The sequence below is a fragment of the Glycine max genome, chromosome 9 (assembly GCF_000004515.6).
Source record: "Glycine max cultivar Williams 82 chromosome 9, Glycine_max_v4.0, whole genome shotgun sequence".
Classification (NCBI taxonomy): Eukaryota; Viridiplantae; Streptophyta; class Magnoliopsida; order Fabales; family Fabaceae; genus Glycine; species Glycine max.
The window spans coordinates 48,005,925-48,020,957 of NC_038245.2; the positions used below are offsets into that span (position 1 = coordinate 48,005,925).

The 15,033-nt window shown below is 31.9% G+C and overlaps 1 protein-coding gene and 1 long non-coding RNA gene across 2 annotated transcripts; one reads left to right on the forward strand and one right to left on the reverse strand.

The window, feature by feature from the left end:
- The first annotated feature begins 2,353 nt into the window (after window positions 1–2,353).
- On the forward strand, window positions 2,354–6,081 carry LOC100803758 (probable E3 ubiquitin-protein ligase RHB1A). Its single transcript, XM_003534502.5, has 5 exons — window positions 2,354–2,567; window positions 3,490–3,666; window positions 4,586–4,952; window positions 5,090–5,199; window positions 5,643–6,081. Exons 2-5 carry the CDS (start codon window positions 3,604–3,606, stop codon window positions 5,655–5,657), a joined length of 555 nt encoding a protein of 184 aa, XP_003534550.1. The 5' UTR covers window positions 2,354–2,567; window positions 3,490–3,603; the 3' UTR covers window positions 5,658–6,081.
- Window positions 6,082–6,718: 637 nt separating this feature from the next.
- LOC121172787 (uncharacterized) lies at window positions 6,719–9,031 on the reverse strand. Its single transcript, XR_005886432.1, has 2 exons — window positions 7,506–9,031; window positions 6,719–7,423 (listed from the first exon to the last, which is right to left on the reverse strand). It is a non-coding gene; the product is annotated as an uncharacterized lncRNA (long non-coding RNA).
- Between the last annotated feature and the right edge of the window lie 6,002 nt (window positions 9,032–15,033).

Here is a 15,033-nt window from a genome sequence, read left to right on the forward strand (position 1 = left end):
GGATGCTCCCTCATTGTTCTCTTCTTCAATTTCTGCCGACCAATGCAAAAATGTGAAAAAACACAAAGCAAGGATGGTCTTCTTTACATTTTGCAACTCCCAAAACCTAAACCAAATTCAAAACAGATTTTGCAAGTATTTGCTGTATTAAATGCATTAAAAAATGAATTTTCTTTTTATTTGTAGGAATTGAAATATTTTTTTTTTCCTTTTAGGTTTATAAAATGAACAAGGTATATATAGTATTTTATATCGATTACTGAAAATTGAAAGCAAAATTTGTGAATTACATTTATGCTTTTACATAGATGTGTCTATATTTTCTTCGATCTTTTTTCTTTTGCACATTTTTCCCTTTTCTTTATTTTTCTTAGTTAAAAATGATAATATGAAATGAATGCTTGCATTCAACGGATTATATTAACGAAGAAAATACTGTTATTTAATTTGATTTTTTTTTGTGGTATTGTAAAAAAATTTCTTTCGTCACTTTTCCCACTTTAATTTAAAGTATGAATAATGTTATAACTTTAAGCAGGCTGGCCAATGATTTTTTTAAAATAATAATAAAATTCAACTAAATATTTACATTTCATACTTATATTATTGTAAAGGAAACTCTCCCATTTTGGTTATATTTTCCTCGATTTAGTAATATGAATTGATGAAAATGCACTTGTCATTTGTCAAAATGTCAATGATTAAATTTCTATGTTATGTTAATTTTAAGAAATACCTATAGAATAGACATTGATTAATAAATATGTTAAGAAATTTCAATTCATTATTAACTTTTTTATTAGCATAAAGTCGTGAAACATAAGTTATTCTATTTGTTTGAATTCCACATTCAATTTTTGTAGTCTTTATGCTGTTAAGCAGCCCTGACCCAATGGCTATGCTAGAAAACTATTTGAGTTGACTTCTATGCTAATTTCTTTGGCTGCAATGAGAAAATAAAAACCAAAGCAGCAAAAAAGACAAACACCTTTACCAGTGTATCTAGGTGGGGATCCTAATACAATACGAGAGAATAGGCATAAATGTCATGATAGGATTGAAATGTTACATAATGAAAAAACTAAATCAAAGTTGAGTACCATAAAAGCTCATAACATGTTTAAGTAGTTGAGATTTTTAAGTTAAATACAATTAAAGTAATTGATAAAAGGGAATTTTTTTTTTTTACCACAAAAGCCTAATTCGACCATGTCATTTTTAAACAAAATGAACATAAGATTTAAATAAATATATTTGTACTTCTTATAATTTAACATTTTTTTATTTTTGTTTCTGTATTTTTTTTTCTTTTTAATTTTTATAAAATATGTTTATTTTGTTTTCCGTACTTAACATGTTTTAAATAACACTTTTAATAATGAAAAAAATTATCTAAAATAAAAAAACAAAATAAACACATTTTATAAGAACTAAAACGAAAAAAAATATAAAAATAAAAAAACTCTAAATTACATGTAACAAATGTATTTAATCCTTTTTTATAATCGTCTTTCAACACATTTATAAACTAAATTACCTAGAATATTCTATTCTCACAAACATTAATCTAACATTACCTAATCAAAACTTACTTTTCAATATTTTTTTTACCCAGAATATTCTCACAAATATTAACTTAACAGTATATTTATTCATAATAAATTAATTCAAGCTAAAAAAAGTAAAGAATATAAAGTGTAAATATGAATGGCTGTAGTACGTAGCAGTATTTTTTGTTATGAGTAGTACGTAGCAGTATAAAAGAGATCAGCTATTCATAAATTATTTTAATTTAACACATGAGTTTATGTGCTTAATGAAACAAATAAATTCAAGATTTAATTTAAACCTATTTACTTAGCATTAATAATTTGTAATTATCTGTTATATATGTGTATTCTTTAAAGAGTTGTTACTTTGTTTATACATTTGCTTAAAGGATTATAATTAAATCTACAATAATTTTATATTCACTACCAAACCAACTCTAATTTTCAAGATTTTACATAAATAACCATCAACCTTCTTTACAAAATCCTCATATCTTCATCATCAAAATTTATTGTTTTATTTCAATGTCATCTCAGCTATTACAAAGTTATTTAGTATTTGTATTATATTTTCTTAATAACAAGCTTGATAAATATTAAATTAATAATTTTAAAAATAAAGCTGAGAAGAAAGCTAAAAAAATACTAATTAAATTATGAATGAATTAATCCGATTAATTTAAATTTTTTTATTTTTAAAATAAGTCAATTTCAAACTTTGAAATTTATTTATTTAAAGTAAATAAAATAAAATAAATTTAAGCAACTACTTTTGTTTTGCCTTCATAAATGATAAATCAAACATGAAAGTTCAGTAGTCAATTTTTGTTACTAGTAGTCTCGTACGAAAATACCATTGTACTGTGTTATGTCGACGAGAATACAACAGACAAAAAATATTCAAAGATAGAGAGAACCATAACCAAAGCCATAGCATGAGCCACCTTCCTGAAACCCAATTCCTTAACAGTTTCTCACCCTTCTCTTCTCTTCTCTTCATCTACTCTTTTCAAAAAGGTAAGCTTCTTTTTTGCTTGCACCCTTCGATTTTTCTCAGCTTTCATGGAGTGTAACGAGTCATCTACTTGAGTTTTGGCCACCCTTTTGTGCCTTGCAAATAGGGTTTTCATGCTCTGAATTTGGTTGTGATGGTTTTTACTTTCTACCCTTTTCTTGTTCTGCCAAAAGGGTTGTTTTGGGCTGTTTTGGTTTTGGAGGGTCAAGGTGTTGTTTCCTCTGTTATGCCGTGTGTCTGATGGTGATTGTTTTGGATTGTTTCTATGCCCCTCTTCTTCTTTCTGTATAGTATTGATTCTTTGGAGTGTTTTTCTGTTTGTAAAGTTAATTTTTTTTTTGTTGATAAAATTTATATGCTAGTTCAAGTAATCTGTAACTGGGATGTTAATGGTTTTGGTTAAAATATAGTCATAATAGGCATGAGGATTGATGTTTCGTGTCAAGGTATTTATGTTTATAATCTATTGAAACCATTATAATCTAGGACAAAGCTTAGATGGAGTTCCTGTGGTGCTTTTGGTGTTGTTCTCCGATCAGAATTGGAGTTTTACTGCAAAACCCTATGCTGACTTTTAATATAAACCTTTATTATGCAGATTATTGAGGTAAAACTCCAATTCTAATTTGATAACAATATCAAAAACGTCTAAGAAACTGTATATGAGTTTTTTCTTATAATCTTTATGCTATATGGCCTTATTATGTACCTAAGAATAATTTCTATAGAAACCTTATGGATTCTATAATCATGTCTCAAAATGTAGGGCTTGTTTTCCTGTAACCTCTAATTATTTACTTTGTGTTTATTTATGTTATTTGAAGTTTCTATTGATGTAAATGTGGCTTTATGCAATGTAACTATGTAAGTTCGTTTCTTATGTGGATTAATCATTAATACTAATTTTTTGGTTTGTGATAGCAGAATAGATGCATGAAGTCTGGTGACCTCTGATCTGATTCCCTCTTGATGTCAAACAACAGAAGAGAACGAAACTATCAATTATTTATTTCATTAAGTAAAAAGAATTAGTGGAAAATGGGAGGTTGCTGTTGTTCTGCCAGAAAACCTCATCTGCAAGGGGCACCAGTATATTACTATGTTAGTAGTTTTCTATCCTCTCTTACATGATTTATAAGCTAAGCCCATATCGTAGCTTATAAGAATCTATCTAGAAATCTCACTCCAGCATTTTTATTTCCAACATCCTCACCTATGTAATCTTTTAATCATTAGCATTAGCAATGGTGGAGCGAAGAACTAATTACTGAAGGAAAAATCAAACTATTTCATAATCAACTTGCTATTGAAAGCCTTAAAATGGTCAGTATAGGGGAACCGTTGTGTTAGCAAAATATGATTTCTGCTTTATTTTGCTTGCCAAATTACTAGTTTAATTTTTTTTTTGGATGAAGTGAGTGACCCTGAATATTTACGTAATTGAAAGATCAAACAATTTCTTGTGTAGTACTTTAGCAACATAGATTTATTGCCGTTTCTTGGACTGCAGCACATTTTCTAACATAATATAAGATTCCTTGCAAAATGGAGAGCTAGTGAATATTACTGTTATAGTTGAATCAAGTTAGGCACCTGACAGAATTCACATTGATGATGCTCAAAGTGAATTTTTGAAAGCTGCTACTTGGATGGAATGTAGGGAAGATGTATGTGCAGATGCAAAATAACAGAATGTTATTAAGGCTCAAATAGACTTATCTCTCTCTCTCTTATTTCCTTTTTTAAAAATGAATTTCTATGCTTGGACTTGGCTTTTATGAATAGTATGGAGAAAAACATGAGTATATCATTATCATCTCAGAAGGCATGATCCCCTAGGGGATGTCAAATGAGAAGGTGGCTGAGATGTAGACTGTTAGTACAAAATGGATTGTTTTCATTGTTCTATTCATTCCAGAACAGTAATTTGGTCTGGCTATTTGTTTGTTCTTTTAGATTATGGTTTATAATTATTTATGATGAGCTTATGATTTGAAGCCTAAAAAAATCCTGTTTGCAGTGCCCACCAACTTTTGAAGAGCGTGAGTCTTTAACATCTAATAATGGCACGAATGCTTCAGTCAATGCTGGATTTCTCATTGGTTTGAACCTGGAAGCATCCATGCCTGATACTTTCCAGTCCCCTCCCGTGCCTCTACCTTATGATATGGTCTTGGGAGGTTCTGCATCAACATATTCTGAATCTGGCAGAGAAACAGTTAGTAGTTTTGAAACTTTAATTACACGTGAAGATGTTGAAGAATCAGATTGTAAAGCTCAAGCCAATTCTGCTCTTACATCGCCAAGGAAGGCACAACTACCAAAATCAAATGTAACTCAAGTATTAGTGACAGAAGAAGAGGATGTCTGTCCAATTTGTCTTGAAGGTACTTGCTTGTGTTATTAAAAGTAAATTTTTCAGAGATTTTCCAAGTTCCAGTCACGCGAATCAAGAGGAATGAGTCCTTTCTCTCCCAGGCAGATGATGAAAAATAATAATTTGATATTTTTTTTTTCAATGCAGAATATGATGTTGAAAATCCTAGTAATTTGACAAAATGTGAACACCATTTTCACTTATCATGCATTCTTGAGTGGATGGAACGAAGTGACTCCTGTCCTATTTGTGATCAGGTTTGGCTTTTGCATTAATTCTGTATTACATGAAAAGCCTCGTCTTAGATTTGTTTCCCTTGAATGCATGCTCAGTGGTGCTTAAATTTGAAAAAATAATTGCTTATTTTTCATTAGCTATCTCAGGAAACTAGTAAAAATAAGTTAATTCAAACATGCACTAAATGCCATAATCATGTTAACTGCACTTTAATTTGGGTGCACCAAATATTGGAATTAAAAAGGAAGAGAGGTGAAAAAAGTGTTTTTCCCTTACCTTCTTTTCTTGGCAAACTAACTCTAGCAGTCCCGGTTAGATGCTGATTATTGATTATTTTTTACGATAAAATAATATCTGTATATGACCATTTTTATATAGGAAGTCAATTATGCTATTTTGAATATGGAGATGATCAATACTCTTTTTCCTTGTTGACAATAGTCGTTTTTCTTTGATGTTACAGGAGATGATATTTTGACCAGACAATGAATTAGTTTGATTGTTCAATCAAAGCTTGTTAAATGAATGGAAGATAGATGAAGATCATTGTATGATAACTGGTTAGATGATGGCAACTACAGATTCATTTTCGATTGGTGGTGCATTGACAAAGTCATCATTTTAGTAGGCCCAGCCTTTGGTCACGAGGTTTTGACGGAATGCCATACCATATGATATAGCATATCTCTTCAAATGCAATTCCTTTGGTCAGAATTTGCCCGTTATTATTAGTGTGAAAAAATGCGGCAACTCTGTAGATGCCAACATTTATTTTCACAGATGCTTTTCTATTTATTTACTGCTCTCCATTCTCTTTTGTAAAAAAATTCTCAATATTTATTTGTCATGCCTGATTTACATTTTCATTGTATATATATACACTAGTGGATTCTTGGGGTTCAGTGTTTTTGCAATAAGTACTTAATTATCAAGTATACAATAAGACCCTTTTCCTATTAAATTTTATTCACTCCATTCTTTTGCATTAATACTTCCCAACTCCAATTATGAATGTAACTAAGTAATAACCTTTTCTTCTCCTCTTCAATTCATCCCATGTTTTTTTTTGTCAGAATCTCTAGACTTTTCAAAAGACCAAGGAAAAAAAAGCTGCTCATTTCATTTCTCGCACCACCAATTTTTGCGGGCATACCATTTCAAATTAAAAATTCATTGGAAAATCTGAAAAATTATTTAAAAACGATAAAGAAGTTGAAAAATGTTTTAAGATCAACGAAATTAACAGGCTCCCTCTTGAATCCATTCGTTTTGTTGTGAAACTGGAGATAAATTAGTCTTGCTAAATCTGGTGCCTGAAGAATATATGCTCCATTTAGAAATTGGTGAAACTTATGCCATGGAACCCACCAATTGGTGATTGCAGATAAGAGGTCTCTTTCTTTCTCAAAATCACGTGATTGCATACATTTATCACGGCTGTTTGTGATGTTACTTTATAAATCTTGTGAAATCTTGTGAAATATATTGTGCAGATTAAGCAAAAAATTGATGCAATCAGAAACCAACAAAAGACCAAAATTTTCAACCACTGGATAATTTAAGTGAAATAATTGTCTAACATCAACAATACTGTTTCCAAAGAAAAAAACATTGACAATAATTCCAAAATGAACCACCAATGACCCCAAATTGATAAACCATACTGTTTCCCCCCCCAAAAAAAACTATTCACAATCACCCAAACTTCTTTTCTTTTATTAAGGGTTGCAACATGAGAGGCATCAAAATAGGGCCGATGATCTCAACTAGGTTGACACCAGGAGCACTACTCAACCTCTGCATACAATCACTCAAACTATGTTTACAAAAAAAGAAGGCCATTCCTACACATCACATGCCATCTCTAAAAAATTCTCATTCCTATCTGAATAGGAATTATTCAAATCTTAGTGCAGTCTCAGATACTTGTGAAGCTTGAGTCGGTGAGGCTGAATTTGAGTTTGAAATAACTGTTACTTCAGGTGCTGCACTTGGTTGAGCTATTTCAGCTGTTGCACAAGTTTGCTCTCTTTCCACTGCTGTTGTTGAATCTGTGACCGTATTTGGTACATCACCCTACTTCTTTGATGTCTGTTACAATAATATAGTGCATGTTTGGAAATTAGGTGTAAAAGTACTTTTGAGGCAAAAGTACTTTTGCAAAAGCATAAGGACTCTTGCTTTTGGTTTCATTTTATTGTTATCCATTGTATTGCTTTGGAATGCGCATCACAGTAATTTCAACTGCAAATCAAACATGCACATAGTCATCCAATTAGTAGACTCCATATAAAACAAAGTCAGAAAAAGTAGTATATTGAGTTACCTTTTCTCCAGCTATTGCATTAGCAACATTTTTGTCCTATTTAAATTCTATCAAAACACCAAAAAAACACTTAGTTTTTGACAATGCACCAAGGAAACATTCGTGTCACATTCAAAATTTCACCACACATATCTATCAGATCATCATCAATTCAAATACAACAATTTACAGTTAACAATCTGACGAAACGAGCAAATTCAAGTCAAAAATAAAATAACAAGAAAAAATCAAGGAGAAAACCTTGTTCTGCGCGGTCAACACCTTGGAGAAGTTGGCCTTACAAGACCAAAGAAAACAAAAAGAAGCAACAATTAGCATAAGCAACTAATGCAGATAGAGGAAACAAAATACCAAGATGGCCCCACTGAACTCCATGTTGTCTAGCTCTCCTACGATTTTTTTCACCCTCCCTTCTCGATGTTTGCAGTGACCTCTTCAAAAATATGGACTTCTCATTAATCGTCAAAGCTTCTACAACACCATAGAAAATGAAAAACAAACAAACAAATAGGAGAACAAGCAAAGCAAGACAGAGGAAGCAAAATACGAAGATGAAGGAGAAGAAAAGTGCAGATTCCATTTAACTAATTCAACCGGTAGCAAGTTTAGAATCTCCGGCATAAATCTAAAACTCAATTATGGACCCAAACACGATTGAACAAAGTCAAACACCAATGCATGAACACAAAATTTACACACTTTTATTGAATCCTTAAAATGTATAAAAGTGAGTAAGAGTACAAACATCCAAAGCATCAAGGAGTCAAAACAATTTATGAACACATCATCAACATCTAAATCAAACAAGAAGACACGTTGAATTAAAAGATGAATCAAAAGTGATAGAATTCTCACAAGGTACACTCTTAAACTCTCAAGTGTTTAGGTTTGTGTCTACACTTGATTACTACATGCAAACTAGCACTACCAAAATTTGACAAGCCTCTAATTTCCACCACTTGATACACATGCAATTAAAGATCAAAAGGACTTTATTAGAATTATAATAATGGGGTTAAGGTGTAGGTGGGATATAAGAAATGATACTAAGCTATAAAACCAAAGAGAATAGAGGAACAATCAGGAATGAATCAAAATAAGCATGCAAATTGTTAGGAATGCAGTGAAGCTGGTTTCGAGGACCAGTACCTCCAGCAACTTAGACAAGGAAGAAGAGAAGAGAAGGGAAAGTGAAGGTAAATTTGGTAATTTCATTCATGCTCTTGCTTGTTATTTACATCTGTATTTATAAACTTCCTAGTAACAGAAAGATTCTAGGAATATTTGTCTATAACCGAATTTGTCCACATTGTCTCCTATGAGCAGACAAATATCAAGCAAGAGAATTCCCTAAGATAGCCTCTGTTGGCCTCACCCCTTCTTCCTCAAACGTAGTCGTTGAGGTAAGAAGGTTTTGCAATTCTCCTTTTGGACTTAGCTTCTTCCTGCACCCCCTCCTTTGCTTTTGTGACCCCTGCCCCTGCCTCTGTTTTCGTATCACAAATCTATCGCAAAACAACAATCCAATACAAGTCCACTTTCTCTTTTCAACTTTTCCTTCCTTTTCAATCCACTTCTCTTGCACTGCCACAACCTTTAACTGCATTTTTTTTTCTTTTTCTTTTCGAAGAATAATGCCACTTTGCCAAGTAACTCAGCAATAATTGCAACATAACGTTTGTGCATATAAAAAAATCAAAGCATCCAAACTTTGTGTCATACCCCCACACTTATTTAAAAATCCATTCCGAAAATGATTCCAAAGCTCCTCCAATCCCTAAGGTTAGGGTGAATCATGCATGGTTTTTCAGTTCAAGAGCTTGTAATGGGCTACACAATAAAGAAAATTATATGTAGGCTCAAGGGGGTAAACAATGGATGCAAGGTAAGTTAGTTTGGCTAGTAGCTTAAAAACAAAGAAGGCCTTAATCATATATATCAATAAGGCATGTGAATCTAGAGGCTTCAAAAAGAGTCAAGGCAAAACCTAGAGTAACTAGCAAAAATGAGTGAAATCATACAAGAAAGGAAGAGAATGGCATGATGCAATCCATCCATCCAGTAAGGCTCAAAATCTCACAAAGGGATAATTCTACCACAAATGATTCATGATTTAATTTTCAACGTCTACTTATTCCACTAGAGATGGAAGAATGCCTTCATATCAAGTTATGAAACCTTTAAACTAAGAATACAATTTATACAAATTTAGAAATTCAATGAAGAGCAAGCAAGAACATACTATATTTTTTTGTAAAAAAACAGCAAATAAAAAAAATGCTGTAAAAAAGTAAAATCGCAGAAAATTAGCATATAGCAAAATAAAATCTGACAACAATTTAAATACAACAAATTAATAGCAACCTACAATAACCAAGTATCTTGGTCTTGGGGATTCATTGTCTAGAGTATTTTTTTTAAGATTGGGAATTTTCTCCTCTCTTGCACACTCTTAGACTTGGTGACAATTACGATGTCAAATCTATAGATGCAGAGTGGTTGGAAAGTCTCTATTCCTTAACACTTCTTAAGTTGACTTCTTTTAATAATCTTGGCTCCTCTCATCACCTACTACAAACGATCAACAAACTTATTTCAAACATGAGAGAGTTAAGGCTAGTTGATTCCTCTCTTTCAGATACCCATATGCAATCTGTGTTTTCAAACTTTAACCTTCAGGAGTTTTTTCTTTATAATAATAGAATTATTTTGTCATCCCCTCCCTATCTAAACTTTCCTTCTCTTGTTTCCCATTACATTTCCTATAATAATATGTTATCATTAGTATTTCAAGGCTGTCTCAACATCAGCTCAAAACTTCAGTATCTTGATTTAACACATTGTAGTCTAATGGATGGAAGTTTCTTTATGTCATCAACTTCCATTATGAATTCTTTATCTTTTATTGTTTCCCATATTACTAACATGCTACCTAAAAGCATTGGCTTGCTATCTGAGTTGAACATATTGTCCTTGGAGGGAATTGTTTTGGAGGGTGATGTCCTTGAATCACATCTTTCTAATTTTTCCAAATTGGAAACCTTACAACTATCACAAAATTATTGTCTGTAAAATTTGCCCCTAGCTGGGTTCCTATTTTCCAATTAGACTTCTTGAGACCAAGATCTTGCAAGTTGGGCTCGACTTTTCCTAGTTAGCATCAGACTCAAAGTTTTCTACTTAGACTAGATATCTCTGATAGTGAGCTTAATGATTCTGTACTAGAATGGTTTTGGAACAACTTGTTCAATATGGAAATGCTGAATATGTCTCAAAATAATCTGATTAATGATATTCCAGATATATCAGCGAAGCTTTTACGCAGACCTATCTTTATTCTGAATTCGAATCAATTTAAGGGTAAAAATTGCCATGTCGTTTGGTACAAGCTTGGCAGTTGATACTCTCAGACAATAAATTTTCAGATTTGTTTTCAACTCTTATGTGACCAAAGAACAATTGTAAATTTGGGCACTTTAGATTTACCAAACAATCAAATAAAGGGGCAAGTATATTATTTTTCTTCTTCATCTTAGGAAATATTACAAGTTCATTCTACAAGCTTATTTTGACAATTGTATACTTTAGTGTCTCCTCTCATATATAGAAATGACAAGCATCATGTTCATTGTATTGTTTTTTTTTATTTTTTATTTTCACATAACACAAGCCAATCAGATACTTCTTCTTGGTGATGCACTTGATACGTCGAGTAAATTCTCCTCTCAACTTACTTCTTTTCCTTCTGAACCATCATTAAAATATTTAGCTATTATTAGTACTAATGTCCCTAATAAGGATTTTGTTGTTTGGATTGTCAACCGTTACAATCCAATCAAGAATACCGATAATGTTACGAATAGCACAGAAGGCCCATGCGTGACCGTACGTGAAGGGAAGGAGCGCACTATTAGGATCGTATGGTAGCTTCTAGAATAGGGAATATTTTGCCTTGCTGCTAGTGATGTATTCTGCTTTTGTGTAATTCCGTTGGTGTTGTGGGGACCATGTCCCCTATCCTTATAGCTATAAATATACATCATGTAATAAGCGCGCTTATCATCAGGAAAATATCAAAGAAAGCTCTTCCCTTAGTTTTCTCTCCTCTCTCCCTCACTCTCTCTCGGAGGTGCTGGACCTCGAATCCAGTAGGCTTACCAGCCTAACAGATAAGGTGTTTCTGTTCTCTTTTCTGTTCATTAGGTACTTTTAATTACATTTTATTCAGCTAGACAATTGGTTGTATCTCACGTTTTATTTTCACGTATATAATAATAATAATAATAATTTTTTAAAATAAATTATCCTTACTAAGACAGGATCCTGGATTTGCCACTGTTTGATGAAGGTACCATTTGGAGAGAGATAGAGTTTAATGGAGGTGGCTCATAGCTAGGTATTGTGTTGGTTGCTGGTTTGAGGGCGTGGTGATGGTTTTATTTAGTATTTTAATTGCAGTGAAGGGTCTAGGCTGGTTCATGGTTATGGCTATAGCTGCAAGACTATTAATGAGTGAAGGATGGAGAGTAAGAAAAAGGGAGGGTGATGATGGAGGAAGAGAAGGAGAGAGGGTGGTGATCGGGGTATATGTGCTCTTTAATTTATTGAGAGGAATGTGTTTATATAGAGAGAAAAAGAGATAGTGAATGAGAGGGCACCTTTGTGTGAGAATTAGTGATCAGTTGAGCTTTGTTACGTGTGTGCGCACTCCCTCCGGTGTTAAATATTACTATTTTCGCACTTAAATATAAGATTTTTTTTAATTTTATTTATTTATTTATTTTTATAAGATTCTTTTTAAATTATTTTTTGCATTAATGATTTTTTTGGTTTAAAATACTTGATTATTTTATAATAAATATTATGAATTAAAAAGATAAATATATTACGTGTATATTAATATATATACTATATGATCTAGGTAAGGTACTTTAAGGACATTTATTTAAAAATTAAAAAATAAATTCTAATGTATAAATCTAAAGAGAGCACCAAAAAATAATAAGAAATGTAATTTTATATTTTTCAATAAAAAAATTATACTTTTAATTCTTTAACTTTGGACGCTTGTTTTGCATTTGTCATTCTATATTGCTTCTTCGAATGATTAGTGTGTGATTGTATGGAGAGGAGCATGTGATTCTATTCTTTTGTGTGTGCTCCCGATCGAACCACCGCGTCCAGTCAATTCTCTTGACATAATCAGTTATCAGTGACAAGTAACAAATGCTTTCTTTCAATTTTTCAGTGTTGACTCTAATTCAACCAATGCAGCGTAGCACCGTCAAGGCAAGGAGGGTATATATTTGTCACAACAAAAAATATGACCAACTATTCAAAGAGATAATGAAAGTTTTGTTTTTGATAAATCTCAGAAGCTGTTGAAAGCAAACTTTAATTTAATTTAATACTAGTAACGTTTAGTCTTATGTTACATTTTTTTTTACAATAGTCTTATGTTACATGACACTGACATACATACTCCTATAAAGTATTATAATGATAATGATGTCATTTGTAGATGCAAAATATTGTAGTAATAGCTGGCTTAAACGTACAATTTAAATAAATACATTATTTAAAACAATTTATCTAGTGTATATAAAGATAAATTTGATTTTATATGTTATATCAATCATTAAAAGAATTTACGATTTACAATTAACCAGAACCCACCAATTGTTTTAGAAAATTCAGCGTCACTTCATTCTAGTAAAGACAAACTTTACTTGACCAATGATGAATGCTGCTTCATGTAACTTTTTTGTTGTTGTTGTTGAATAATATAGACTTCATGTTACTCTGACCCTAACAGCGCAACGTGTTGATATTCGAGCTGTTCATCAGAGCGTAGGGTCCTTAACTTATATATACCATCATGCATATGTGTTTTGAAGAAAAAAGGTTATATATATGATGATACGAACTTCATACTCACATACCATTTTTTTCACACAAATATAAAATTCGTTAATATTCCAGTTAATTCATTCCCCACTTAAGTAACATATATATAGCACTCTTTCCCCAGTCCACTTAACAAATATATAGCACTCAATCACAAAAACAAGCTTTCACCGTTATACACACCCACACACACAAGGACACAGACTCTTTTTTCCATTTTCGATCAACAATTCACGACCTTTTCTACGCAGAATTTTGAATATCTAACAAGTAACTAGTATAGTGATTACTTCTTTCACGCATCAATTAACTATAGCCAGTAAATTAAGTCATAGCCTTTACGTAAGCCATTTTGATGAGACGCTCTTTCACTTTCATAGTTATGGAAATTTAATTAAGGGCCCACCTTAGGCAGCACTTTTGATTTTGAGAGTGTGTATCAATAGATTACCAAACAATTAAAAAGAAGGAACACTAATTATGCCGGATGGATGATTTAGATGATTGCCCCTACGCCCCTTTTGTCATTTACAGGAAGAGTCAATATCACATATAATTTTTTTTTCTTGTATGGAAGTTGATATTTTGTGGAAATTAAAGAGTGTTGCTGGTGGAGTGATGGTTAAATAGTCACAGGGTTTTACCAGAAAAAACAATTATGCATTTTGATCAAATTCCTTATGTTTTGGTATTTAAAGCTGGAATAGAAATTAAGGTGGAGAATTGTGTGGTGTACGTGCAATCATGCACATGGTGCATCTGAAGACAAATCTTTGTGTTTACTTTAGAGGGGGGGTATTTTGATAGACAAAGGCAGATGCAAGAAATACTTCTTCACACAGGTCTTGGTCTTGGCTGAAGGAAATTAAAACTACTGCACAATTGGAAGAGGAATAAATAATTAATGGCGTGTTGTGTGGACAGTGGAGCTAGACCATGGAAGAGGTGTTGGTATATATTTATAGCCACAACAACCCAATGGTGAGGAAGACCTAAAATAAATTTAAAGAGAAAATATTTTACTTTAAAAGGAAAACCTATATGTTAAACTTTTATGTCAATATATGTGATTTTTTTACTTTATAAAAATCAATAACAAATATATTTTATTTTTTTGCTAGGAAGTCTAAAGTATAGACTTTATTTACTATCCTTAGACCGACCTTGTTAGCTAGTGCGATATGATTTGACTTCTTTAGAAGGTAGCTAGCTGAGATCATTAATATTTTATATGATCTGCACATCACCTTCCTAGCTACTGTACAATAACCATACTTTTATGCATAGCAAGGCAATATCAGCTTTTTTTGGTGCCAAGTAAGATGAGGAAAAAGAGGAATTAAGCAGAAGACAATGCCAGATTGTGAGGGTAGGAATAAGGAATCTAGGATGATATATAGGATTACGTAACGAAACTTACAAGAAATTTCATGTTCATTTATATAATATTTGATTTTAGATTACTTTCTCCCAGTCCAGCTCGTGCCTTTTTCTTCAAGTCATCAAATGCTTTCCACTTTCCAAATCTAAACCTTGCGAACTCTCATATAATTTCATGTGATAATTTTTTGTTTACCTTATGATAAATTAATAGCCAAGTATATATGTTGCTATCGATCAC

Excerpts from the sequence above, each read along its gene's own strand:
- LOC100803758 (XM_003534502.5), top strand. The coding sequence starts at position 3,604 with ATGGGAGGTTGCTGTTGTTCTGCCAGAAAACCTCATCTGCAAGGGGCA. Across the intron at positions 3,667-4,585 it reads GGGCACCAGTATATTACTAT|TGCCCACCAACTTTTGAAGA; the intron begins GTTAGTAGTTTT and ends TCCTGTTTGCAG. Across the intron at positions 4,953-5,089 it reads CTGTCCAATTTGTCTTGAAG|AATATGATGTTGAAAATCCT; the intron begins GTACTTGCTTGT and ends TTTTCAATGCAG.